The following is a 25,287-nucleotide window of genomic DNA, read 5'->3' as shown; positions in this document are numbered from 1 at the left end:
TTAATTTATAAAGTTATTAATTCGTATATTTGCAAACATAAATTTGAATATATTTATTAAAATTACATAATATGACGCATTTTCATTGTATATTGTCAAGGATACGACCTTGCGAATTTTTTTTTTAATCAAGCTTATGCACTGGTACCTAAGTGCATCTTTGGTCGGTAATATCAAAACCATTCTTATCAAATGATTACTAGTTTTTAGTACGCCGAAATACCGTTACGAGAAATGATGTCACTAGTACTCATTTCATAACCTATGAGCATAACACTTTGTATTACCACAATAATTTATAAATTATAATAGTTTCTAATAATTAATTCTGGTTAATCAAATGTTTGTTTTATTTTTTTTATATAGTAATTTATAATAAATTTTAATCAGGAGTTTGATAATTTAAATGTGCATATAAAAACTGTTTGCTGTACAAATAAATTAGAAAAATGGGTGGCGGGGATCTGGTATGTATAATTTATTTATTTTCTTAAAAATTAGATCAACCGTTGTATGTTTAAATATAAATAATCAATATTAGATTTTATTAATTGTTCTAATTACGTATAATGTATTATATAAAATTCATAATCACTAATTCATGCAAATTAACCTAGAATTTGAAGAAATCATGGCATCCATCTACCATGAAGAATATGGAAAAAGTATGGAAAGCAGAACAAGAGAAAAATCAAGAGAAGAAAAGAATAGCAGAATTGAAAAGAGAAATAGCTATGGAAAGAGACCGAGAAGACATGACAAAATATGCTATGGAGCAAGGCGTTATAGAAAAGAAAGACGATAAGAAATTAGATTGGATGTATAAGGGTCCGAACGATATGGTGAATAGAGAAGATTATTTACTTGGCCGTCCGATTGACAAATCATTTGAGCAAGTAGCGCAAGCCCAGAAAGATGCAGATTTAAACCGAGCACCAAAGAATCATGTTGAATATGGTTAGTATCATTAAGTTTATTGGCATCAATCAAGATTTCCTGCTAGTTTATTTTTTATTTTATTAATCAATTTTAATTTATTATTTTAGAATGTATTCCACCTTCTTTACGATTTTTCTCTGGAAACGAGCAAGTTGATCTAGCAAGAAAAATGCAAGAAGATCCATTGTATGCGATAAAAAAGAAGGAAACTGAAACACGAAGTCAGTTGTTGAAGAATCCGGTCAAGTTAAAGAAACTTAAAGAATTGGTAAGGAAAAATATTCGTAAATATTGAATTGTTGTTTTTATGATTACTATAATATCATTTTTTACAGTTGGAGCAACAGGCAAAGAAAAAGGAGACGAAGAAAAAGAGCAAAAAGAAAAAATCATCTAACAGCACGGATAACAGCGACGACGAAACTGAATTAGATAATTTGTTAGCAGAAAAGTACAAAAAGTTGAAAGATAAGATTAGTGAGAAAGATTTGATAAAATCTATGAAAAAAATTAAACACAAGAAGAAGAAAAAGAAGAAGAAGTCTAAAAAAGTTAGTAGTGATTCTGACAGTGACACTGACAGTGACGCAGAAAGTAACAGTAGCGACGATGATAGTAGTAGTAGCAGTAGTAGTACCAATGAATTAGTTAAACGTAAAAAAAGGAAACGAAATCACACACACAAAAAGAGAAGTAGTAGTAATGATAGTGGTACAACACACAGAAAGAAAAATAAGAAAAAAGATAATGAAAAAAAGAAAAACACAAAAAATCAAGCAAAAGTGACGAAGAAGATACTCAAAAATTACTTAGTAAAAGTAACAATATTCATATTATGAAATCAGATAGAACATCAAAAAGGGAAAGAAACCATCCGTATAGAAGAAATGTAGTGCATAGAGATGGTAATAATTACAGAGACAACGAAAACAATAGGAGATACAAAGAAAAATCCTATGACGTATGTTATTTCTAATACTAGTTTAATATTTTGTCCAATTATCTCTAACAAACAAAAATCATCTATACACACTTACAATATTTATTTATTGCAGGAAAATAATAAAAGAAAATCCTATCATTCTTCCTTTAATTTACCTCAAAAAAGGTTTAATGAAGATAGGAGAACTGAACAGAAATGGGTTCCAAAGAAAAAACTTTCGGAAGAGGAAAAGGAAAAGCGTAGGCTGGAAATGATGGAAAATGCAGAATGGCGAAATAAAGAACGAGAACGTAATGTAAAACAGTATCACGAACAAGAAAAGAAAGAGTTATCTAACGAAAAAATATATAACAAAGATTTTATTAGGTAAAATATTTATCTATTTTATTTCTTCTTTTAAAAATTATACGTTTTAACGTATCACTAATATTATATATATATATATTTTTTTTTTTTTTTACCACAGGAAGCAATTGGTCGCAGCAGCTGAAATTGGTACGGTTGCATCGAGAATTAAATCTAATATAAACAACATACAACGCTCTGGTCAATCAATGGATACCAATTTTGCTAAACGATGAATTAGTTAGTAAGTATAATATTCGTTATTACCCGTAAAGGGAATTTGTGACACCAATTTCTATTAAGATTCAAAATCAATTTTGGTCTGTGATTGGAATCTCTTCTCGGGAATATTGAAGAAAACTATTGACTAAAATTTGAAAAAAATATTGACTACACTTGTACAGTTAGAATTATAAGAATACGCATATATATAATACAATAATTTTAAGATTTTTTTTTACTTTTTTTTTATATAGAAAATAAGACATCATTTAATAAATGTTTACTAGGATTGATTATACATACACACGATTAAACAATTTTTTATACAATATACAAATATATATTTATTTACATTTCTCAACTCAAATTTAATATCATAAAAATGTTGTTCTTGTAAATTTATTAAAGTATATTTGATTAGAGCGTTGATTAAGAGTTATATATATATTTACGCTATTTTGCACATTTCGTGAGATTCGAAATTATCTTTGGCATCCGTAATGGTAGTTACACAACCAATTGCAAGAACATTGTTTACAACTGCCCTAGCTAGGTAACCGGTAGTCAACGAATAGTGTATAGAAAAGAATGGTGTAAGATCATCCGATACCTCCAAATTTTGATCCTAAATATAAGTATATAACAATCCAATATATTACATATTCTTATATGATAATTTTAAATTTATTTTATGATGAGTAATAATGTGTATAAAATTTTTTAATAAAACTAATAACTTATACATACCTTGCAATACATGGCAAAACTATCCTCGACAAGTTTATTTAGATTTAATTGCTTTTGGAAACTAAGCTCGGGATTTCTTAACAAAATTGTTGATACTATGTTAAGTAACTGTAAACAAAATTTTAATTAATATTAATATTTTATCTTTCTTAACAAAGAATATTGGAAAGAAAGAATTGGATCTTATAATGGTTCAAATATTACCTCAACTATAATTTGACGATATTCTGGTAAGTGTATGTGATGAAGTAAAGATTCAACGAGCAAAGCAAAAGTTAACTCCGATTGTGTCATATTAGAAAGTGTTGGTTGCTGTGGTAATTCACGTCCATTGACGCATATACCTTCAGGACAACGCATTAAAACTTGCCATACTTGATTGTAAAAATGTGTAGGAACTCTACATAAACTTCCTTCTATTCTTCTTCGTCCAAGTACAGTAAGTCTATAAAACAAGAATATATTACAATTAAAAAATTTTACAGATAGATTTTATAATAAAATCCAATTAATATACTTTTCTGAATCGGCCCAATCCTTAACAGTCAATACTTTGATCAAAACTTGTCTAACTTTATAGGGACTGTAGTTTTCAATTGGCTCAGGATTTTTCACAAACATTTCTAAGTAGAGCTTCATTGCTTCTAATACCCATCTAATAACATATATCAATTTTATATATTTATATTACATTATAAACATAATAATTTATAGAAATATCTATAGAAATTGAATAACATAATACCCAATACGAATTTTTAATATTCCTCTAAACATTTCTGGATTTGTTCCAATAAGTCTACCACAATACAATAATACTTCTTGTTGAAGTACAGCTTGTATTACATTATGAGGTTGAATAGTAGAATACATGACAGATTGAATTTCTGCAGGGGTCATAGGTTTATCAAATACAGTTTCTTCCTGACCAATAACTCCAACAGTTATCTGATAAATAATAAAAATATATTAACTTGTGAATAATTAATAATAATAAATGAATAATTTCAGAACACATGGAATTACGTCCTCGCAACCCTGTGCAATCCTGACACACAGATATTACCTGTTTGCCTTTAACAAGTACACCAGTAATAAAAGGACTTATACTATCAACAGTATGGTGTAATAAACTGCTACAGTAACGAACAGCCATCCAATATCTAAGACAACCTGCTTGCTGATACAGTGCTCTTAAATGATCACCAACTATAAAATTTAATTAAATTAAATCTATAAAATCAAATTTACTCTTACAGAAGAATGAATTTGATTTGCAAAAAGTTGAATTTGGAATTCAAAACCAGTATAAATATAAATATATACCTGTTGTTCCATTAAATTCATAGTTGATACCTTCTCGTTTTAATAAAACACCATAAAGTTGACACTTTACATACAATCCATCACAATTACGAATTTCGTTTAATATATTATGCAAAGGCTCGTGCATAAAATACTGAAAATTAAATAAATTCTATAAATAATGATCAAATCAGTATCTTGATTGTATATACATACAGAATAATCTTTTATATCTTCAGAATAAGCTAAAGCTCTTGGAACATCGGTGAGACTTTGATAACCAATATAATCATGTTGCAGTTGTTTGAATTGAGTTAGTTCGAGATCAGTTTCCATAGAATTAACGAAATCCAAATGTTCTATAAATAAAAAAAAAAATATTTCTATCGTGTTAATTGTATGTAATATATAAAATAGATTTTAAAAATTACCAATGCAAGAAGATGAAATTAAATTTTGCAATCGTCCAATGCGTACTTTGGTTCTGTCGCAGTATCCTTTCTTTAACATTGCAAATAAGTCTAACATTTCTTTAAATTGTGGATCTCTAAATGAAAAAAGATATATATATATTAATTATTTTTTATTATTATATAAAAATTGTAAGCATTGATAAATACCTCATATGTTCTTCTCTTATTAGAAGGCATACAGTTGGACGACCAGAAAGTCGCCAATATTTACCAACGAATTGAAGTTCTGTTTTAATATCATCAATTAACAAAGCCATATCTCTGTATAGATAAAATTCAGATACTTCAAATATAAGTGGATAACAAAGTACCGTCATACCGCACACCCTATACACCTGTATATATATGCATCATTTATAGAAAAATATTAAACTTTAATGCATATCATATATACCTTGCTTGTACCCAAAGAACCAATGGGTCTAGCTGGACGTCCTTGAAGATTTAATTTCTTATTAACTCCAAGTTTTTGATAGACTTTAATCAATTGAGTCGAAGATAATATTTGTACTGGTTCAACTTCGTGCGGAGTTTGTGTTTGAATACCATAAGTTGCCATCATAGCTTGTAGCCTCATAGATTCGGCAATTAAAACAATTTGTACTACAAGATCAGCATGAGTGCCCTAAAGGAAATAGTCATTCGTATTGGCAAATATAACGTGCAATATATTTGTATAAATATATTATATAAAAGAGATATATATATATAAATAGCAGCAAAGAGTATAATTGAAAGTATAAAGTTTTGTTTTTCAAACGATCTACATATAAAACTTAATTTACAATAGTTTTTTAAAAGTGAGAAGAAAATAGCAGAGTGGTAAATTATAGTTTTATGATACGAATTTCTGTTACTTTTTTTTTTATGCAAACACATGCATATTTTATAGAATTAAAAAAAGAAGATATAATTAAGTAAGAGAGAGAGAGAGAGTAAGAGATAATTAATTATGGCAAATAGAAAATAATACGAGAACACAATGCAAAATAAAGAATTACTTCTACCATGATGTAATAGCAAGCATACAACATAATTTACTTACAATAGTGGGCTTTGCCTGTATAAAATACAAGAAAATAATATTAACATTTCTTTTTTATAAATAAATATATACATATGTATATATATTCTCTTTTGATAGAAAAAAACATGAAGTATTTTTTTATGAATTACTTTTGCTATTCTTCAAACACGTGTTATTTATCTCACCTGGAAAGCAGAGTATCTTCCAGCTCTTCTTGGTCTATTATACGAAGGTAAATAACGACGAATAGGATCTAATTCATTGATATGTAATAAGCCAGCAGTTAACAACTGAGAAATTACAAACATTGCTTGATTCCATAAATACATCGGTGATTCATCTGAATTTGTTGAATTTTTATATCCTCTTCCTTCATCGCTAGGTATTCGATAAACGCTACCAGGATCATTTCTTTCATTTTCCAAATTTTCTTTGGGCACATAATAGTACATAGGTATTACAGGATCTATTTGTAAATAAAATTTCTTATCAGTTGATTCATTTCACTTATTCAAACTTATTCAGATATTTTTTAAAATACCTCCATGAAGATCTTTGTATATTCTAGCTTTTAATAAATTTTGATATTCTTCTACTTGTTCAGGTAATGTTTTAAAAACACCATCGATTATCATAAAAATATAAAATAGTGGCCATTCGCATTCAACATTGTCAAATTCCTATTGAACAAATATGCTTTACTATTTCATATATTATAAGTTTGTATTAAAATGTATGTAATATTGGATATATCATGTATATTTTACTTGCCTTTATTTCACCAGATTTGTAATAACGACGTTGTGTATCTTCTAGCACTGTTTTATACCCATCTCGGCCAAATCTTTTAAATCCATAATTACCTTTGAGTCTACCAATTATATTTGATTTAGTTTGATTATATAATACTTCTTCGTGAGTAGCAAAAGCAGGGAAAGATATTGTTGGCAACAAAGCTGCATCTACGCTCTAAAAAATAAAGAAAAAATATAAATGTAATATTGAAAAATAGAAATAATGTGAAAATATTTTGTATTGCTGCAGTACTAGATCTACCTTTGAACTTGATTCTCGTGGTAACATTGTTTCAAAGATACTACGATTACGATTATGTGCATCAATGTCGACATATATTACAGACCAGGAAGCACCCTTTTCTCCAAACAAATTACAACCATTAATAGCTTCTAAAGCACTTTTTGCTATACCAATTGAACTAGCATGTATTTCAGGAGTTCCATCATTGTAACGACTTCCACGTTCCCACATTCCAAAATCTGGAGTTCTATATGCTCTTTCTACATAATATACAAGATTTTGTATAAAAGCTACTTCATCTTGGGTATATATTATTTGTAATCCTGATGAAATCATTTGCACTAAAAATAATAAGTATAGAGATACGACGTCAATCTAATAAAAAAGAAACAAACAATATATTAAAAAGAATGAATGTGAATTTTATAAATATTATCTTATAAAATTAATATTAAACATTTACTTGTAAATGATGATATTCCATATCTTGAAAAATTTCATCTCCAGTATTTAAATGAAATTTGCAATGGAGAGCAAAACGATTTGATTGATTGCGTTTAAATAATTCTACTCTTGGTGATTGTTTCATCCAACATTCTAAAATACCTCTCATACATTTTATTGCTGACTGACCAAGTTCATAAGACTTTCCACGGTCATCATCTATACGTCTGTGTAATTAAATAAGACAAAATAGAATGAATTATTATGCAGTTAATTAAATAAATAAACTATAAATATATGTTTCATTATTGTTTACCGATAGGCTTGATATAAACTCCATATTGCAGCAGCACAATAAATACTTTCACGTATACTTCCAACAACTTTATCAGTTGTAATTTGTGGAAATAAGCCAGTTATACAACTTTGATATCGAAGTAACTGACGTTTGACTATACAATATGAAAAATTGTTAAATTGTTGAAAAAAGAAACTATATTAAATATATTAATATTATCTTACCAATTCCATAATAAATATCAAGCTGTTTGACGGTATCCTCATAATTAGTAATTTTAAGAAACATGTCGATATCCAAATCTATGACGCTACCTTGACGAGCACTTCTCACCATGGAAAATCTAAAAATTGAAAGACAATGTAATTCACAAAACTCTTTTTTCAAACAAATATAATACCAACATTTAAAAGAAACAGAAAATCTAAAAACAAACCGTTTTGCATTTGGCGGTGTTGTTATAAGAGAAGTCATTTTTTATTCTAACAAACACAAACACGCACACAGTGTAAATAATCTTTAATATTACAAAAATATAATTTATATTATTTTAATTAAAAATAACATTACATATTTTATGTAAGAAAGATATTACACTTAGTGGTTATATTTACTTGGATTCTTTATTTTCACTAAATCAGGATAGTTCTTATTTAAATTGTATCCTTTTTAAGGAAATCAAATTATTGTACAATTGGTAATTAATTAATATTTTTCTATAATGTAACATTTATTAAAAACAAAAAGGTTATCAAAATAACTGATCTGAAGGTGAGAATATACTCTTCTACGTTTCAATGTATAAAACTAACCACAGATCTGTAGGTTATAAATAGGAGAATTGAAAATCATCTGACGTAACATTGAACAAGTATAGAATTTGGCATGGGAAGCATTGTTCAATGAATTTAAAAATGTCAACCTAATCAAAATTGATAAACATCTGTTATAGTTACTAAATTCACCCTAATCATTCTAATCGTAGTTTTATTTCATTCGTTGTACAAAATTAATTAGCATTTTCTCGTGTTCGGAAATTGAGATAATTATAACTATAATCAATTATTGTCTTACAAGGTCAATAACGATTTAATTAATAGTTCGATCGCATGTTAAGATATTAAAAAAAAAAAAAAAAGAAATATTGAATTGAAGAATATAAAAGGAACTTCCTTTAATTTTCTTTCTTTCTTTTTCTTAAAGCGTCTCTGACGGAAGGAATTTAAATGCGCAAGTGCAAAGTTGGATTTACAACATGGTGGAACGCAGGAAAGGCCGAAAACGCAAAGATGTAAGCATCACCTAGAGATTTTCTTAATATGATATGTTTATAATGTCGTAATAGATCATTATTTGATTAGAATTATCAGCGTTATCGTTTATATATTATTTCATCTCTCCTCTCTTCGAAACGTTCTCTTTCGTACACGTGTCACCATTGATGTCTTCCTCTTAATTTTCAACAGAGTAAAACGGATGACGTAGATAAATATATTTTTCAATTTATTTCGTGTCAATTTGACATATGATTTTTTTTTAACTATTTTATTTGAAATACGTGTATTTCGACGTGTATATATAATTTAAATTTATTTAAAAAAAAAAAGATTACAATAATTTATTTTGACAAATATTTAATTTTTCATGTCAAATGTTTAAACAATTATTAAGCATACCAATTTCTATTAAAAATATGTTTCATTTTGTAAAATAGGAAATTTCAAGTTTAGATAGCGAAATAACTCAGGATAAGCCATCTAAAGAAGAATATGCTGTAGCCAAATGGATTCGTAATAATGTACCTTCCAAAAAGACTAAATTTGATAGAAATCATAATGTGGAATACTTTACGGGTACGCGTGCAGTTGATGCACTGCTGGAAAGCTCACCCTGGAGCAAGACCAGATTTGAGACTCGTGAACAGGTTACCAAGTTTCTCGACACGATGTTGAGGCATAAGTTTTTCCACAGGGCTAAGAAAGTAGTCATTTCTGAAGAGGAACTTTGTAAAATCCGAGGTATTAAGAAAAAAGTTAAGGAACCGAAGGAAGAGAAAAAATCTAATGAAAAAGACAAGGATAAAGAGAAGGAAAAGGATAAGGAAAAAGATAAAGAGAAAGAAAAAGAAAAGGAAAAGGAAAAAGAAGATTCTAAGGATAATAAAGATGTTACGAACAAGAATGGCGAAGATAAATCTGATGAACGTAAAGAGACCAAGAAAAAACCAAAAGTGAGTTATTATTTTTAAATATAATATTTAACTGGTTGTGCTATAACAGTGTGCCAATCTTACGGGCCAAGCATAAAATATAGCATCGACTTTGGCATGCACCTCTGTGTATCAAATCGTAGTATAAGAGGTTAAATATAATATAATCTTTTTTATAAATTTGTGTTTTATTGTTACAGGTACGACTTGAAATGCATATGGAACAATACTTCGTAGATTGTAATGATGCTTACGTTTGGATTTATGAACCGATACCCGTGTATTATTGGTTTTTTGGTACCTTGGTTGTATTAGGAGCAATTGGACTTTGTTTATTCCCATTATGGCCCGTAACCATTCGTCAAGGAGTATATTATTCAAGCGTAGGAGCAGCTGGATTGCTTGTATTCATCCTTGCATTAACTATTATTAGAATGATTGTATTCTGTCTTCTTTGGGTGCCCACTCTGGGAAGGTGTCATTTTTGGTTGTTACCCAATTTAATAGCGGATGTTGGCTTTTTTGCATCATTCTGGCCATTGTACCAGGTAAATTTTTATCTACTTAAAGATATTGTATTTTTTGTTCAATATGCTAAATAATTATATAATACTTTATTATTTTTTAGTATGAATATTATGGCGCTTCAAATGAAAGTGATAAAAGAAGTTGTAAAAAGAAAAAGAAGAAAGATAAAGATTCTGATACAGAAGAAACACCTAGTACATCAAAGTAAGTGAATAACAATAAAAATAATAATAGTATTCCATATTATACTTGTAACTATTAGAAATACTTTGATTTATATTTTTGTTAACAGCGAAGATAGATCTAATATGGAAGAATCACCAAAGGATGAAACAAGCAGAATTGAAGAAATTTCTAATGAAGATACTAAGAAAGTTTCTGCTAGTGAATCTGTAGAAGGTTCTGAAGGTAGCGAAGAAGGTTCGGAAAGTGAGAAATCAAATACAGGTCGTGATTTTGTGATGGTATAAAACATATATTGTGACATTAATTATCTCCATGTTCATTTGAACAAGTAAAATTAATTTGATAATTAATCGTTAAAATTGAAATATGCTTTTACATATATAAATTATTTTACTGCATAATTGTCAAAATTAGCAGATTATTATAATTCATTTGGTAAAAGGGGAAATAGGTATTAATGTCAAAGTACCATGGAAAAAATAGTGAAAATATCTTCTGACGTACAATCTATTTCTTAATAGATATTTATTTATATATCTATAAGAAAACATATATCAAACGGATATAATTGTACCAGAAACTCTGCATTTTATGCATTTAGGATATTGCAGTTGGACGAATAATAAAAAATTTGTCTGCATTTTGTACGAAGAGAATTTATTGTTGATGATTAAAATGAAATATGTAATATCGGAATATAAAAAGATATATAATAATAATAATAATAATATTTTATCGCGATAATTTAAATTTTTATTTCAATACTATTTTTTGTAAGTTACAAAAAGCGAAGATGCGTTGAGAATATTTTACTACGTTATTTTAAAAAGTACTTAATTGATTATTGAAAATATCGGATTAAAAAAAAGAAAGAATGCAATAAATTTTCTTCTTTACTGTTGTACCTTTCTATTTCGTAAATACACAATAGTTGGGAGAATGAAATTTTTGCACGTGGGATTCTGATATTTTCGTAAGCATTTGTTGAAAATATTCGCGACTTCCTTTTTCACTATCTCTCTCTCTCTCTCTCTCTCTCTCTCTCTCTCTCTCTCTCTCTCTCTCTTTCTCTTTCTTTCTAGTAGGACTGACATTGAATTTTTAAAGGTGCGTATAATGCATGTTTAATACGATTAAATTTATATTTTCATTGAAGATTTCATACAATGAAAATTATTATTATTATTATTATTATTATTATTATTATTATTATTATTATTAAAAAACGTGGTTATATTTAACTGGATCATGGTAGGTATATACATGATTTGCGAATCTCTTTATTCAAATGAAGGATAAAAATAAAATAATTATATATCGGATAATACGATCGATTATTTTCAAAAACGAAAATTTAGATTTCACTTAAATTTAATTTATTATTTTAATGTATATATTTCTTAATTTTTTATATTATACGTCATTTCTAAAAATGTAACTTGAAACGTTACTAGAATTCAGGGCGATGATAATTTTCAATGATGCATGGATTTCAAAGTTATTTCTTGCAACATAGCGTTGCACATAGCTGCATAAGGATTTAAAGAAACAAGCTGTGATTTGGCAAAGCTCGAGCCAGCTTTGGCTGCCAGTGTAAAATCTACTTTAGCTTTTTGATCCTCGTTCATGTAACGATATAGTATTCCACGTTGGCAAAGCGCCTGAATGCCTGCTTTTCCTTTTCCTTGGCTAAGTTTTACTGCCATGTGCAAATCCTCCAATGCTTCTACATAAAAAAGATAAATTCTGAATATATATCATACGTTTAATATTATTCGTATAATATTAATATTAAATATGCACGATATCGTTTTGTCATAATACATTAATTAACGTTACCATTATCACGACCAGCCAATCGAAATGCTTGAGCTCTATCGTTTAAAATAGCTGGAGAGGAAGGTGTTTTCTTCAAAGCTTCGTCAAATAAACGAAAAGATTTGTCAAAATTATTTAACTCTGCGCACGAAATAGCTTCTTTCACGATATTCAAAACTTCTTCTGTCAAAGTATCCACCTCACCTTGGTTTAATGTGTCTACACCAAAAATATATATAAAAAATTCAAAATCCTTGATTTAAGAAAAAAATAAACTACGTACCAAGATTTTCATTTTCTGAAATATCAATAGTTCCATGTGCTTGAAATGGATCAAAAATGACGTTTAAAATTGCACGATCGCGTTCACTCAGTCGCTCCATTTCTACTGAATTCTCAAAGATATTGTATTTTTAATTAGCATTGGTCGAGAACTCGTTTCTGTTTATCACGAATGAATTAACTTGTTTTCTTTAGAATACTATACTGATATACGTCGTTATTTAGATTATACCGGTTATTTAGCATAAAGGTGTGACATATAAATGAATATAATATTAAGGAAGTATTAGTTTTAGGAGCTCTAATCTTTCGGAATTTGTTTCTCGCTAGTCGATGTAATAAATGTACCGGTTTGATATGGAAAATTTTCAGAGGAAGTACATAATTAGAATCTTAAGAAGAAGGAGAGGAAGAAGAAAACGAACAAGAAGATGAAGAAGAAGAAGAAGAAGAGAAGAAGAAGAAGAAGAAAAAAACAAGATGATGTTCGAAGCACGCGACACAGGATAAAGATCTTTTTCCTCGAGTATGCAAATTCATCGGTTGTACTGTTAACTAGCTATTTTGTTCATTTAACGTTCTCACGTTTCCCACGAAACGTGAAGATATAAATGCCCCAAGAAAATTTTCGTATCACGGAAGCTGGCATATTGCATTTATCAACTACAAAGCTCTCGGAATTTATTTCTTTTTTTTACTTATTTTAGTTATGGAATATATATTTGTCCTTTTGTTTTTAGTTTGAACTTCCGTTAGACTGTAAAATTATTATTTCTAACGTAGTATTACGTATCAATTCATTTCTTACTTTGAATTAATTTTATTCTTTTTCTTTTTTTAGGAAATATTTAACTAGCATTTAAAAGAAGAAGTTTTACGTGTTACATATCACTATAATTTACAGGTAAACAAAAAAAAATGCTAATATAATTATTTATTCATTACAACAGAAGAAATTAAATATAAAAATTATTCGTCATTTGTTGACAAGTATAAGTAAAAGTGTATATTACATCAGTAACTTGTTTAATCACTATAATGAGTAATGAACCATTTGTATACCATTTCTTACAAATTTTCTAAAATACAACATATACCTTTCTTCTGTAGAAATTCATTCAATTGTATTTGAATGATATAATCGGTAATAAAATAAATCCTTTCGGAGGGAACAAAAAAAAGAAAAAGAACAACATTTTCTTGAAATAAGCTTCTGTATTTTATTAGAAAATGAGTTAGAAGAAATAGGGAACCATAAGTATAAGAAAAGGTATTCTTTTCACTATTCGTAAGTGCATGGAAGATGTGCATGGGTCCTTGGGTGCATACTACACACGATAGGGGGGTGGGGGGTGGGAAGGAGGGCCCGTCACGAACGCGAAGTTAACTGCCCATAACTCATACCCGACATATAATAAATATCGTTACTCCATCGTGAGTACACGTGGACGTGCGCGAAGTGGTTTATACGCTTATGCGAATCGTACGTGGAAACATGGAGGGGCCTTCATGTATATTTTCTCTCTCTTTTTCCTTCTATATAACGTCGTGTACGAACATAAACGTTTCAGAGTACCTCGTGTCTACGCCTTCGCTGCTAGAAGATAGGAGGGAAGACGACCCTTCTCCTCGATCTTTCGTGGTTAAACCTTCGCCCTTTAATTTTTAACCAAAAGGACTAAACTTGCCAACGAAGATAACGTTTCATGGAAGAGTTCTTATACTTTTGTAAGGTTTTCTTTTCTCTGTTCGTTTTTTTTTTTTTTTTTAAATAATCACTATAATAACTCACGTTACTTTTTTTTTTGTATCAACAATGTTTTTATACGATTTTTTTAAACAGAAAAATACATCCTGTCATCGTACAAGTATTTGTTTAGGTTTTGAATTTCGGTTAAATCTTCTCGAGAGAACAAAAGTAGAAAAAGAAATCAAGGATTTTTGCGAGAGGACGAACCCTTGAAATAAGGATAAGAAAAAATATCATCCTGCATGAGCGACCACCGCAGTTTGTGGTTACAATAAACAAGAAAAGAAAAAAAGAAATATATCTATTTTTATCTTTTTCTCTTTCATACGTGTATACGTTAGTCTTCTTCTATTTTTCTGTCTTTCTCTCTCTCTTTTTCTCTACAGGGATAGTTCCTATCTTCTTTCAACTCTTCTTTCTCCCTTCGCCCTTTACGCACATGTACCTTACGCCGAGTGCAGACAACCGGATTTATATTCAAATGAATCGTCGTAGAAGGGTCGACTTATCAACGTATCGCGCTCGATGAAGCAAAAAGACAAAAGGAGTTAAGTTTCGAGAATAAACATAATATATACGTGGTTCCTTTTTTTTTTTTTGGTTGGTTGGATCCTTTTTTTTATTTATCTCGAATTTAGGCTTACAGATTTTTATCTTAACGCGTCTTAAAAACTTCATTCATTCATTCATTCCTACATGTTTTATATTTCCATTATTTTGTCGTATTTCAATTCAATACGAATATAGTAATAAAAATATTTTTTTGAAACAAAATCTTAGTAACTAAGTTTTCTCAGTAATAATGAAATAATACTAGTCAATAAACTCCATTTGTTTTTTCTTTTTATCTAAAATTTAGGCGTATAGATTTTTGGTTACAATTTGTTTGAAAATTTCATTTTTTTTTGTTATTTTGACGTATTTAATTTTACATTAGTAAAATAAAAAAGTAAAGTAAAGTAATGGTAGTTGTTTTCTCCATGTATCGACAAAGTAATTCTCTTTGAAAAAGCTCGTAGAATAGTTAGTTGAATTTAAGTTTGATTTCTAAATCTATCATTGTTCTTCGAGATGAGAATTATTGGTACGACGATATTCTCCGTTCATCCTGGTACATACATGACTTTATTTAGCTTTAGTTCGTCGAAACCGGTTACAAGCGAATGCTTTTCTCTCTTTCTTTCTCGTGCATCGAGCTCACTGGTCCCCAATAACATGGCGCAACTCGGAGATTTGGTGTACAACCGCGAACTTTTCGGCTTTGCGTACCCGCTCTGAGGAATTTCACGTGTGAGAGAGAAAGATGGAATAACTTTGCGTCGAAGTATTCTAAAGGAAAACAAACTCGAATTATCCAACAATTTCTTATGCTATCTCAAATATTTTGATTTGTTATTCTTAAATATTTAATCATTTTGTAAACTATTTTTTTGTACAAACAAATTAGTTTTTATTTTCTTAAATCATAAATTACAGTTAGTTTGTTTCAATATCTTCTCAATTAGACACGAGAATGAATGAAAGTGGGTGGGTGGGTGTTCATTGAAATCCAGAATTTCTAGAATTAAATTTATGTTATCTGAAAGGTTGAAAAGCTTGCAACTAAATTCTATCCTTTTTACTTAGAACGTGAAAGGGAAACGATTTACCGTACCTTACATTAGATCGCGTGGGTAGCTTGCGTCATTAAGCACGGTACTATACGGTACAAGAATGACTTTGGCTTTGGTGGAGAAAGTGACCGGGTGTGGCTTCGCATTGCTCTTCAAACTTATTGTATAATTCGTTCTCGAAGGGATCGTTTTTGAATGTTGGATAATTCCTTGAAACATTTTCATCGTCATCGATGTTATCTCACAGTCAGATTGCATAAGTAATTCTCAATCAAATTTATGAATCTACAATGTGTATCGTATAGAGATTTCATTTTAAATATTATTTTAAAACAAAAAGAAACATATTTCAAGAACATTTGTAAAAAAAAAACCTGCAGCTCTATGATCGTCAGGATGAAACCAATCTTGTAATTAAATTAAATGAAAATAATATATCTATGCAATTTTGAAGCTTTGAAACAGCCTGTATCTCATGGTATCATGAAGTCGAGACCCGCACCGATGTGCAAACGGTTTGTCCGGTTTTCGAGACAAAGGGTTCGTCGAACTCCGAGTGCAGGGTTCGATCGGCAGAGCTACCGAATGTGTCTCCTTACGTAGTACTTATTTACGAGTAAGATCGTCGATCTATGACGTGAATGCGCCACACATATATCAACTGTAGCATACATACACAGAAGTTACTTACGAGAACGAAAGGAAACGTACCGCTATGCGTACGTGTATCCTCGTGATTTGACCTCAAAGAGAACCCTCCAAAGACACACACGCTGTTCTTGGTTCTACGTTTTATCTTTTTTTTAATTTTTCTTATCAAGTATATCGTATGTAGAGTGTTTTATTTGCTAATAAAAAAAAGAAGCCTAGTAACAGTAACGAGAAATGATTCGTGAAGAACGAATACCTTTTCATGTTCTACTAGAAAAAAAAGTTGAGGGCGAGTAAAAATTTCAAAGTTGAAATTACTTTTGAAAATATTCTGATATCTCATTTTGTATTTTATCTGTTCTTTTTTGTATCTCTCACATATGAGACACAATTATGAGAAAGGGCGTTTCTAATAAGACGTCCCTTCCCCCTGTCAACTTTTTGCGATGGAATTTTGACTGTTCGTCGATACTGTCGTTCGAAGTTACAGAGTTCGTTAAACGCAACGTTCGATCGTCCTCCGTCATTTTCTTTTCCTCCTACTCCTTCTTCTATCTTTTTCTTCATTCGTACGTACGTACGTTCGTTCGTTTCTTAGTTCAAACCGAGACGAACCTCGGGCATTCATTGTTAATACTTTTTCGAGGTTATTACATGTCCGATATGTAAATGCATCGTTGAGAGTCCGGTCCTCGACATCGGAGGACCAACTCCTCTCGCTCTCTTTATCCAACTGCAACTCTCTTTCTCCTACGTTCCTTTATTCCCCATACTGCATTCTCTCTTTTCTTTACAGGGACGCAACTGATACGAGACAAACGTGTACTTTCAGTGAAAGTATATACCACGTGTTTATCACCTTTTTATAGAAATTCTACAAATGATGAACGATTTTTTCTAATCTTAACGGCATACGAATATTACATAAATTTAAGTTCTTCGAAAGATAGATAATTATACTTAAAAAACATAAAAAAAAAAGTAGTAACACATCGAGTCAATCAAATTGGTCTGACAAATTTTTATCGAAGTTACCTAATGTAAAAAAAAAAAAGAAGAAAAAAAAATTAGAAGTTTGTTGTAATGTCTGTTTCTAATTTTACCTTTGTGATTTCTTTTCAGATTGATAGTATCCGTTCCTGGTCCGTGGCAAAACCATCACCACACCAGCGTTACTACTACCACCACCACCATCAGCAGCACCACCTCCATCATCACCATCACCACCACCATCACTATGCCCCATCGTCATCACCATCTCCCTGGTTCCTCTGTAACGGATAGGCTTCACCTCCGCAGGACGGAACTCTAGTACGCTTCCAGTTTCGCCCTCGAGAGTTCTTCGCGGTTTAGTAGGAACGTGCTTCTCGCAACGTGCACCTCGAGCTCCTCCATGCTCGCCATATTTGATCGGTATTTTTCTATTCGATCTATAAATATCAATTAAAATTTCTTCCAAATCGATCGATAATTGTAATAATATTATTTTCTTCGAATCTTTCTTTTATTTTTATTAATAAAAAAGCGCGGGAAGATGACACATGAGTGACAAAGATGGGAGGATGCACGTGATCGTTTCTTCAGGTTCTTTACCAAAGATGACGAGAATTTTCTGAGAGAGAGAAGAAGAAGAAAGAAAAGATAGAGAGAGAGAGAGAGAGAGAAAGAGGTTAATACATCATTTCCAAAATAATATCACATTCTAGTTAATCTTATTCGAAAAAAAAGAAAAAAAACCTTTCGTGATATCTGCACGCACTTTCTTCCAACTTTTCCTTTAAACTTTATTTATTTCCTTGATCTCGCTTCACTCTACTTACGTTCAGACTTGTTCGACGATTATCAACAACGTTCCTTTCCCGCGTATGTAGGTATTTTTTACGGCCCGTTGATAAGTCTTAGGGAATCGTTTTTAGAACCCATGATCTCTTCCTGTCGTTTTATCATCGTGACCGGGTTATTGCAACGCATCCATCCTTGGCGCGATAGCGTGCGTATAAGTATTAGCGTGAAACTCCTTATTATATTATTCGTACCCTGGCTCATAAATTATAGGAGATTTAAGTCTTCAGGTAACAAGCATGTCGAGCGTTAATTTCATTGGTTTATTCATCGGCGTTAAGAATCATGTGCTATTCATTTACGTGTCTGTTAAAGAAAACGTTCTTTGTGAAAATCATCATTTATTATCATCATTATCATCATCATCATCGTCATCGTGACAGACAAGATAAACGTTTGAATAAATGAAAAAAAAAAAATTAAAAAAAAACTACAAACAACAGAATGTCAGTTGGTTCGCTATTTTCAGAGATCGGGAAAGAGAAAATCTTACGAAGGCAGAGAGAGAAAAAAGAAAACAAGACGATCCCTTATACGTAAGGATGCGATTGCGTAGGAGAAGATACACGAAGCGGTGACGAGAGGACACAAGGAGAGTTGTCTCGACATGAGGCTAAGTCCAATATTTTTTTCGTGTGCCACGGCGAGCTTGTTAGGTTCTGTTGAAGCCATTCGAAGTCCTTCGTCTTCGAAGGATTACGAATTATCAACAGAATTCTTCCTAGTACCGTCGGAAGATACAGCCGATAGAAATGGTTTGGCGAGCGTGGCCAGCGTTATCAGCGTACCGGCACCTAACAGAACCATCTCCGTCTTCAGGATGCCTACTAGGAAGGGCCAGGAACGCGAAACCGAATCCAGTAGACCGCCAAGCTCGCGTTTCCTTCTCAGACAACGACCTTGGGCTCTTCCCCTTGCAGCCCTAAGTGCCGCAGCGATGCTACTCATGGCTGGTTTCGAGGTTTTCGTACTCCTCAAGGTTGGTCAATGCTCTAAACTTTAACACTAATGAATACTTTTTAATATTCTCTCATCCTACTTATAAATAATTATTTTTTCTTTTATTTTTCTAATCTACGAAATTACTGGTATTTAAATACTTTTCAATTGTTTTCGGATATAGACGAAAGAACATCGAGTTCTTGAGAAATAAGATTCGTTTGACCGAGATTTTTCATTGATCTTAAACAGTTTTCGTAATATATATTATTTTCGATAGAATTCTTCGACAAGCTCCGATAATTCGGACCCGATAAAGAGAATTTCGCCGAGACCTAGGCCTAGTTTATCGAACGTTTCTATATTCGATATGTCTCGTCGTCTAGGTTGCGTATTGCCACGCTCCATTGGGCCACGAGCAAACGAGTCGGGAAAGGCCGTGATAGTAAAACGAGTTTCTTTCCCTATCACACATTGCTCCTCAGACGTATACGCTCTATTATTATCATACCATTACTATCTCGTTACCGTTCTTGTCGTTTGAGGAAGTTATCGATTACTCTCGAAACTTTTACGGCTACTTGTTCGATCGGAACGAGCAGTAATCTATTTGTATGCATGTACCGTATTTACATATTTATATTTGTTTATACATATAATTATACATAAAATATTTGTTTAAATCTTAACTGCATTATAATTAGAGAAATTAATATACGCGTTCATTGAGAAAGCGATCCGATTTAATTTGTTTACGATTATGGTGTATTCTTCCTCTGTATACAATCTAGAGCAAGACGGCGCCTACTCGTTTCATATTCGTTATTTTACCTTACTCGGAATCACGCATAATGCTTCGAACACCATATTAAGATTGATGATAAAACGAACATAATTACGACGGATTTAATCGACAGGAACTTTATCTTTCTTTTTCTTTTTCTTTCTCATGAAAATATTTAATTTCAGGCAAGAGCAGCAGCTCCAAACAGACGACACTTGTTCCTAGGCCAAGCTTTGTTACTTGGTCTCTTTCTTTTGGCCGGACTTTCGGCTGCAGCTTCTCTCAGTCAAAATCCTTTATCTTGTGCAGCCTTCAGACTAGTCGGTTTACCAGCGGCCCTCGTATTTGCGGCCCTCCTCGTCAAATGTGTCTTCCTTCTTTCCTTGAATAGCGGGGTCTATTTGCCAGCACCTTATCAAGTTAGTACGAACTATAATTAAGTACACGCATCGCGCGAAGATTTTTCACTAAATTCGAATAATGCAGTGCCATTTGCATAATTACATTTTCTTTGTTGCTTTTTGCCTTTATATATATATATATATATATATATATATATATATATATATATTTTTAACTTAACATCAATTTGAATATTATTATTGAAAAAGATTATTTTCGCGATTTCAAGGAATGTTGTTATATCTAAAAATTTCAAAGAGATCCGGTCTTGTTTCTCGATCTGCGGTAAAGCTATCACGCGAGTGTTCGATATGAATGAAAAGCTTACTTGTAGTTGTGTATAGGCAACACACGTATATACAATAGTGGGTTAGTGTATAGAAACTCGTGGGACGACTTAGACCGTGAATACTCGGAATTTTTCACGTTCGGTCTGCGCCGAGCAATCAGAATGCCAATGGTACGCGACTATTCGCGCGAAAGCAACGTGTACGTAACTAACATTGACAGATTGGAAATAATATTTATTTATATATATATATATATATATATTTGAATAATATATTTTTTTTTATTTTATCGCAGGCATTAGTACTGGTATTTGCAGTACTGGTACAAGTAGCCATCGTTGGCCAATGGTTTTACGGGGAACCACCTGCAGTTATCCAAGTTCAAAACGTTGATCAGAGTGGTCCGGTTGCATTGGGTTGCAAAACTCCTCTCGGACAGACAGTGGCTTCACTCGGGTAAACTTTTGAAATGTAACTTTTGTATTAAAGATGTGACATGGTATAAAAATCCATAATATTTTGTATAAATTTGATCGTTTCATTTTGTTCCATTTTTTTCTTTTTTTTGCTTTAGATATCCAGGGATACTGTTAGTAGCGGTCGCCTGTTTGGCCGTTCGTGCACGTGGTGTTCGTGATAATAATAGAGAAGCTGCTTTCATCGGACTTGCCGTTGGTTTATCATTGCCCATTTGGATATCAAGCGCGATTGGTTCAACAGTAGCGTCCTCCGAGAGCGATAAGGAGGCATGGCTGGCCTATGGTCTCCTGACTACTTCTTTTCTCGTATTTTTAACGATGTTTCTGCCGAAGGGTCGGCAATTGGCTGCCCTTGGTCGAGAAGGACCCACAACCGTCATTCGAGATCGCGATGACGCACTCAGCTCTCTACCTGGAAGCGGCTACTCCCCTTCCTTTTTTCATTTCAAACCTGCCGAAACGTCCTTGAAAAGGAAGATGCACTATCACAGCGCTGGTACGTTAGAATGAACGAATTTCAATGATTTCACCTGAAACCTCATTTGTAAATTTCATTTGTCGTTTCGCACTCACGTGTAAGTTGCGTTGTTAGGTAAATACGTTTCTTTCACAATTATACCACGAGTTTCTTTTCGGTTACGATATTCTAAACTTTACGTCCGGTCATTTTATATCGTATAACCCAAGTAGAAAATAAAGAAATTATTATAATTAATATTTAAGATTTTAAAAAAAGGATGCAATCGATTCGAAAAATCAAATAAAAGAAAGATAATTATTTTCACACGTTTTTACAATATTACAGATCGCGTTGCGTTGGTCTCATCAGGAATACCTGGTTGCAGTGCTTGTAGACATGGGGGAAGTCCACCAATATATTCTGATGGTAAGTCATCGATATTATTCTCGACTCTGCAACTTCGATTTAAAATTACCTAAAATTAAATTGTTAATTTCTCTTAACTCTCTTCCTTATGATTATTTTGATAAATCATTTATTTATCCAATACCGAGACGTAGACATTCTTGGTATTTATCTTCTGTAGGAAAATCTCATGATAAATTTGCAACGTTAAAGTACGTGCAATAAAGTCGCTCTCTTCTAGCAGCGACATGTCGTCTCTTCTTTTTCTTCTTATTCTTCTTCTTCGTCTTCTTCTTCTTCTTGCCATGCATTTTTCCTTCAACGTAATTGGTTCCTCGTTTACGCTCTTGACTTCTCGCGACCTTCAACTCGTAAGTACCAAACGAAAGGGAAGAAAAATCATACGTGTTAGCTAGAGAGAAAGAGAAAGATATGTGGGAGAAAGAAAAAGAGAAAAATAAAGATAAAGATAAAGAGAGAGAGAGAGAGAGAGAGAGAAAGTCCCAAGACAAGGGTCAAGCACTTCTTCGGCGTTTAAAGGAAGAAGAGAGGAAAAAGGGTACCGTTAGATCAGACGAACGACATCCTCGTCGTCGTCGTCGTCGAACCGCTTGCAAGTTACTTAAAAGCTTTCCCTCTTAAAAAAAGGAATGTTAGTTTTCACATACAAATGCACACACACATACATACATACAGATACACTTATTTTTTCCTTTTAATTTCACTTGATAATGATCTTATTCGAACAAAATGAAAAAAAAAAGTTAACTAACATATAAGAATGCTGATGTTTATAAACGTATACATATTTATATTTATTTAAATTCATTTGGAAAGAAAAAGAATAAAAAAAGAAATAAAAAGATTGACGTTATTCGTCGATTAGTCAATAACGTCAGCGTTCTAAGTATTTGCGCTGAAAGCGTGAAGTGCAAAACGCGATGCCTACATAACGTGCGATATGTCTCTTTACCGTAATGTTCATTATTACGAGCAAGGCGTGGAATATACTAGAAATTACGAGCTAAAGGTCACTAGCCCCTTGACCATCCACTTAAACGAGTCAAACTTCTCGCACCTACTCTTCAAACTTTTTTTATATTTACGATTTTTTTTTCTTTCTTTTCTAGTTTTTTTTTGTTCATTTTACTTTTTATTTCTTTTCTTTATCTTTTTTTTTTGTTTGCGCTCGGCGAAGCGAAAGAATCGGGGGTGAGATGGGAAGAAAATAATGGATCTTTTGACGAGACAGAACTATGATTAAAAACCCACACATTATTCGTATTCCTTAATAACGATACTTCAGGGCCCTCTTTTAATACAAGTGACTTTTTTCTTTTTATTTTTCTTCTTTTTGATTCGGAGTATCTCAATACGTAATGATAAATGTAGAATATTTATTATACTATCACGCGTGTTATTGGAGAAGTATGAAATGACATTTATGGTCAGCCGCATAAGTAGAACACTATTATCGATGTCAGACACCGATAAAACCGCATTAATAAATTGCGCTTTGGTCTTTTATGTTGGTTGAAATCTTTTTTTTTTTTACAATGAAATATTACATTTAAAATTTTTTATTATTGTTATATCCAATCGAATTTTTGTCTATTAGAATGATCGATGTTTATGCTGTTATTTCATTTAGTCTATTTTATATTTAAATTGATTTACGTAGACTTGTGATCCAAGCGAGTTACATTATTTTTATTTTAAACAATGTTTTCGAAGTTGTTGATCGTTTGATGATTTCTAAAGTAAAAGTATGCTACACGTGTGTGTATAAGAGAATTCTCGTACTACTTAAAATGTTTTCTCTTGCTCGTTTTCAGAGGTTCATGGGCCGATGGAGACGTTTGTTTTACCATCCGGCATGTATTTGAGGCCGGAGGATGCTGGAAATCTCTACACAACTTTATCAGCAAATCCAAACGTATTTTTCCAGAGAGCAACACATCCGGGGATGATGTATTGATCCCTCTCTCCCTCCTTTCCTCTCCTCCTCCTCTCCATTCCTTTCCGTTTCCTTGAACTATCGATTTTAATCGACCCAAACGAACTTAAATCCAAACAATGTTTGATTAAACGCATTGACTGCCACGTAAATTTTACGAGTTTTTCCCCGCAGAAGCCACATTTTAAGATTAAATATAAAACAGTATAATAACGTTAATCACAGATGATCTACGTGGTCTCATTTTAATGAAAAAAAAAAAAACGCTTTGTGGCATTTAATGCGTTAAATTTAATGAAAAAAATCGACGCCTTTTAGAATTATTTCGCATTAGTTTAAAAACATGGATCGAATTAATCGCTCCAATTGTAAATACTTACGTTGCATTTTTTAATATTTGACACGTTTTTTTATTGTGTCAACTTTTTATTTTTTTTATAAGAAACAAAGAATTAACATTGATAAGAGTACGTCGAGAATGTTATGCGTGCGAATAAACATCTTTCATTTTTATATAATACAATATTTTTAATACAATAATTTGTCATTAAAGTAACCACGAATTTTGTATTATTAAGAGTAATCATTTTAATTAATTATTTAAAGCAAGAATAATTATAATTGGGTCATTGAATTTGTGAATTTTCTTTATAGATAGAAAGAATAATTCGTAATTGACTCTATTCGCCATTTATAAATAACAGAGAGAGAATGACGTTGCTTTTTAAGGAACTTTTTTTTACATACAAATAAATAAACTAAAAACTGTACAAATATATACATGTATAGATATAATAATTGTGATATAAGAATATAATAAGAAAAATAATCGATAAAGTTAATACCGCGAATAAATAATGAAATAAAAAGAAAGCAAGAGTATAGATCGTAGTTAAATAATTTAAAATAGG

The 25,287-nt window shown here is 31.4% G+C and overlaps 5 protein-coding genes across 12 annotated transcripts; 3 read left to right on the top strand and 2 right to left on the bottom strand.

Annotated features, from left to right (window-relative positions):
• Positions 1-250: 250 nt before the first annotated feature.
• LOC107067583 (uncharacterized) lies at positions 251-2,471 on the top strand. The gene is given in 7 exon segments (XM_015323222.2): positions 251-467; positions 618-957; positions 1,047-1,207; positions 1,275-1,686; positions 1,689-1,900; positions 1,995-2,248; positions 2,349-2,471. Coding segments are annotated over 7 exon segments (1,512 nt in total). The 5' UTR covers positions 251-449; the 3' UTR covers positions 2,464-2,471.
• LOC107067568 (putative phosphorylase b kinase regulatory subunit beta) lies at positions 2,347-9,011 on the bottom strand. 6 transcript variants are annotated; one of them, XM_089177004.1, is made up of 21 exons: positions 8,856-9,011; positions 8,218-8,263; positions 8,006-8,124; positions 7,800-7,935; positions 7,503-7,710; positions 7,058-7,414; positions 6,773-6,970; positions 6,543-6,681; positions 6,187-6,467; positions 6,020-6,034; positions 5,369-5,599; positions 5,122-5,309; positions 4,933-5,048; positions 4,718-4,860; positions 4,523-4,655; positions 4,263-4,405; positions 3,942-4,144; positions 3,714-3,851; positions 3,401-3,641; positions 3,197-3,304; positions 2,347-3,074 (listed from the first exon to the last, which is right to left on the bottom strand). In XM_089177004.1, exons 2-21 carry the CDS (start codon positions 8,253-8,255, stop codon positions 2,898-2,900), a joined length of 3,312 nt encoding a protein of 1,103 aa, XP_089033130.1. In that variant the 5' UTR covers positions 8,256-8,263; positions 8,856-9,011; the 3' UTR covers positions 2,347-2,897. The 6 variants fall into 6 exon arrangements, with proteins under 6 accessions (XP_089033130.1, XP_089033129.1, XP_015178685.1 ...); XM_089177003.1 differs by lacking the exon at positions 8,856-9,011 and adding an exon at positions 8,594-8,730; XM_015323199.2 differs by lacking the exon at positions 8,856-9,011 and adding an exon at positions 8,352-8,587.
• On the top strand, positions 8,717-11,448 carry Trp1 (translocation protein 1). The gene is made up of 6 exons (XM_015323244.2): positions 8,717-8,858; positions 8,985-9,072; positions 9,496-10,011; positions 10,191-10,538; positions 10,619-10,722; positions 10,811-11,448. The coding sequence occupies exons 2-6, from the start codon at positions 9,037-9,039 to the stop codon at positions 10,986-10,988; spliced, it is 1,182 nt and encodes a 393-aa protein (XP_015178730.1). The 5' UTR covers positions 8,717-8,858; positions 8,985-9,036; the 3' UTR covers positions 10,989-11,448.
• Positions 11,449-12,063: 615 nt separating this feature from the next.
• LOC107067605 (tetratricopeptide repeat protein 36) lies at positions 12,064-13,472 on the bottom strand. Its single transcript, XM_015323261.2, has 3 exons — positions 12,806-13,472; positions 12,544-12,741; positions 12,064-12,430 (listed from the first exon to the last, which is right to left on the bottom strand). Exons 1-3 carry the CDS (start codon positions 12,903-12,905, stop codon positions 12,180-12,182), a joined length of 549 nt encoding a protein of 182 aa, XP_015178747.2. The 5' UTR covers positions 12,906-13,472; the 3' UTR covers positions 12,064-12,179.
• Positions 13,473-14,220: 748 nt separating this feature from the next.
• LOC107067973 (uncharacterized) lies at positions 14,221-25,152 on the top strand. 3 transcript variants are annotated; one of them, XM_015323961.2, is made up of 8 exons: positions 14,221-14,532; positions 17,941-18,231; positions 19,130-19,639; positions 20,569-20,802; positions 21,371-21,531; positions 21,650-22,050; positions 22,360-22,440; positions 24,255-25,152. In XM_015323961.2, exons 3-8 carry the CDS (start codon positions 19,268-19,270, stop codon positions 24,395-24,397), a joined length of 1,392 nt encoding a protein of 463 aa, XP_015179447.1. In that variant the 5' UTR covers positions 14,221-14,532; positions 17,941-18,231; positions 19,130-19,267; the 3' UTR covers positions 24,398-25,152. The 3 variants fall into 3 exon arrangements, with proteins under 3 accessions (XP_015179447.1, XP_089032913.1, XP_089032914.1); XM_089176787.1 differs by having other exon boundaries at positions 17,941-18,487; XM_089176788.1 differs by lacking the exon at positions 17,941-18,231.
• The last annotated feature ends 135 nt before the right edge of the window (positions 25,153-25,287 follow it).

Source organism: Polistes dominula, unplaced genomic scaffold (genome assembly GCF_049000335.1).
Source record: "Polistes dominula isolate Pdom_NZ unplaced genomic scaffold, Pdom_raw_medaka contig_12, whole genome shotgun sequence".
In the NCBI taxonomy this organism is placed as follows: Eukaryota; Metazoa; Arthropoda; class Insecta; order Hymenoptera; family Vespidae; genus Polistes; species Polistes dominula.
The sequence above is the reverse complement of the archived record's forward strand: the minus strand, read 5'-3'. Positions and strand labels throughout refer to the sequence as shown.

Bases quoted from the DNA above. Each gene is read 5' to 3' on its own strand.
- LOC107067568 (XM_089177004.1), bottom strand. From the start codon at position 8,255: ATGACTTCTCTTATAACAACACCGCCAAATGCAAAACG. The intron at 5,310-5,368 runs GTATATATGATA...ATATATATACAG, and splicing joins GTTCTTTGGGTACAAGCAAG to GTGTATAGGGTGTGCGGTAT. The intron at 4,861-4,932 runs GTAATTTTTAAA...TTTTATTTATAG, and splicing joins AATTTCATCTTCTTGCATTG to AACATTTGGATTTCGTTAAT.
- Trp1 (XM_015323244.2), top strand. From the start codon at position 9,037: ATGGTGGAACGCAGGAAAGGCCGAAAACGCAAAGAT. The intron at 9,073-9,495 runs GTAAGCATCACC...TTTGTAAAATAG, and splicing joins AAGGCCGAAAACGCAAAGAT to GAAATTTCAAGTTTAGATAG. The intron at 10,723-10,810 runs GTAAGTGAATAA...TTTTGTTAACAG, and splicing joins GAAACACCTAGTACATCAAA to CGAAGATAGATCTAATATGG.
- LOC107067605 (XM_015323261.2), bottom strand. From the start codon at position 12,905: ATGGAGCGACTGAGTGAACGCGATCGTGCAATTTTAAACGTCATTTTT. The intron at 12,742-12,805 runs GTACGTAGTTTA...TTTTTGGTGTAG, and splicing joins TTCAGAAAATGAAAATCTTG to ACACATTAAACCAAGGTGAG. The intron at 12,431-12,543 runs GTAACGTTAATT...TTTTTTATGTAG, and splicing joins ATTGGCTGGTCGTGATAATG to AAGCATTGGAGGATTTGCAC.
- LOC107067973 (XM_089176788.1), top strand. From the start codon at position 19,268: ATGAGGCTAAGTCCAATATTTTTTTCGTGTGCCACGGCGAGCTTGTTA. The intron at 20,803-21,370 runs GTTAGTACGAAC...ATTTTATCGCAG, and splicing joins ATTTGCCAGCACCTTATCAA to GCATTAGTACTGGTATTTGC. The intron at 21,532-21,649 runs GTAAACTTTTGA...TTTTTGCTTTAG, and splicing joins CAGACAGTGGCTTCACTCGG to ATATCCAGGGATACTGTTAG.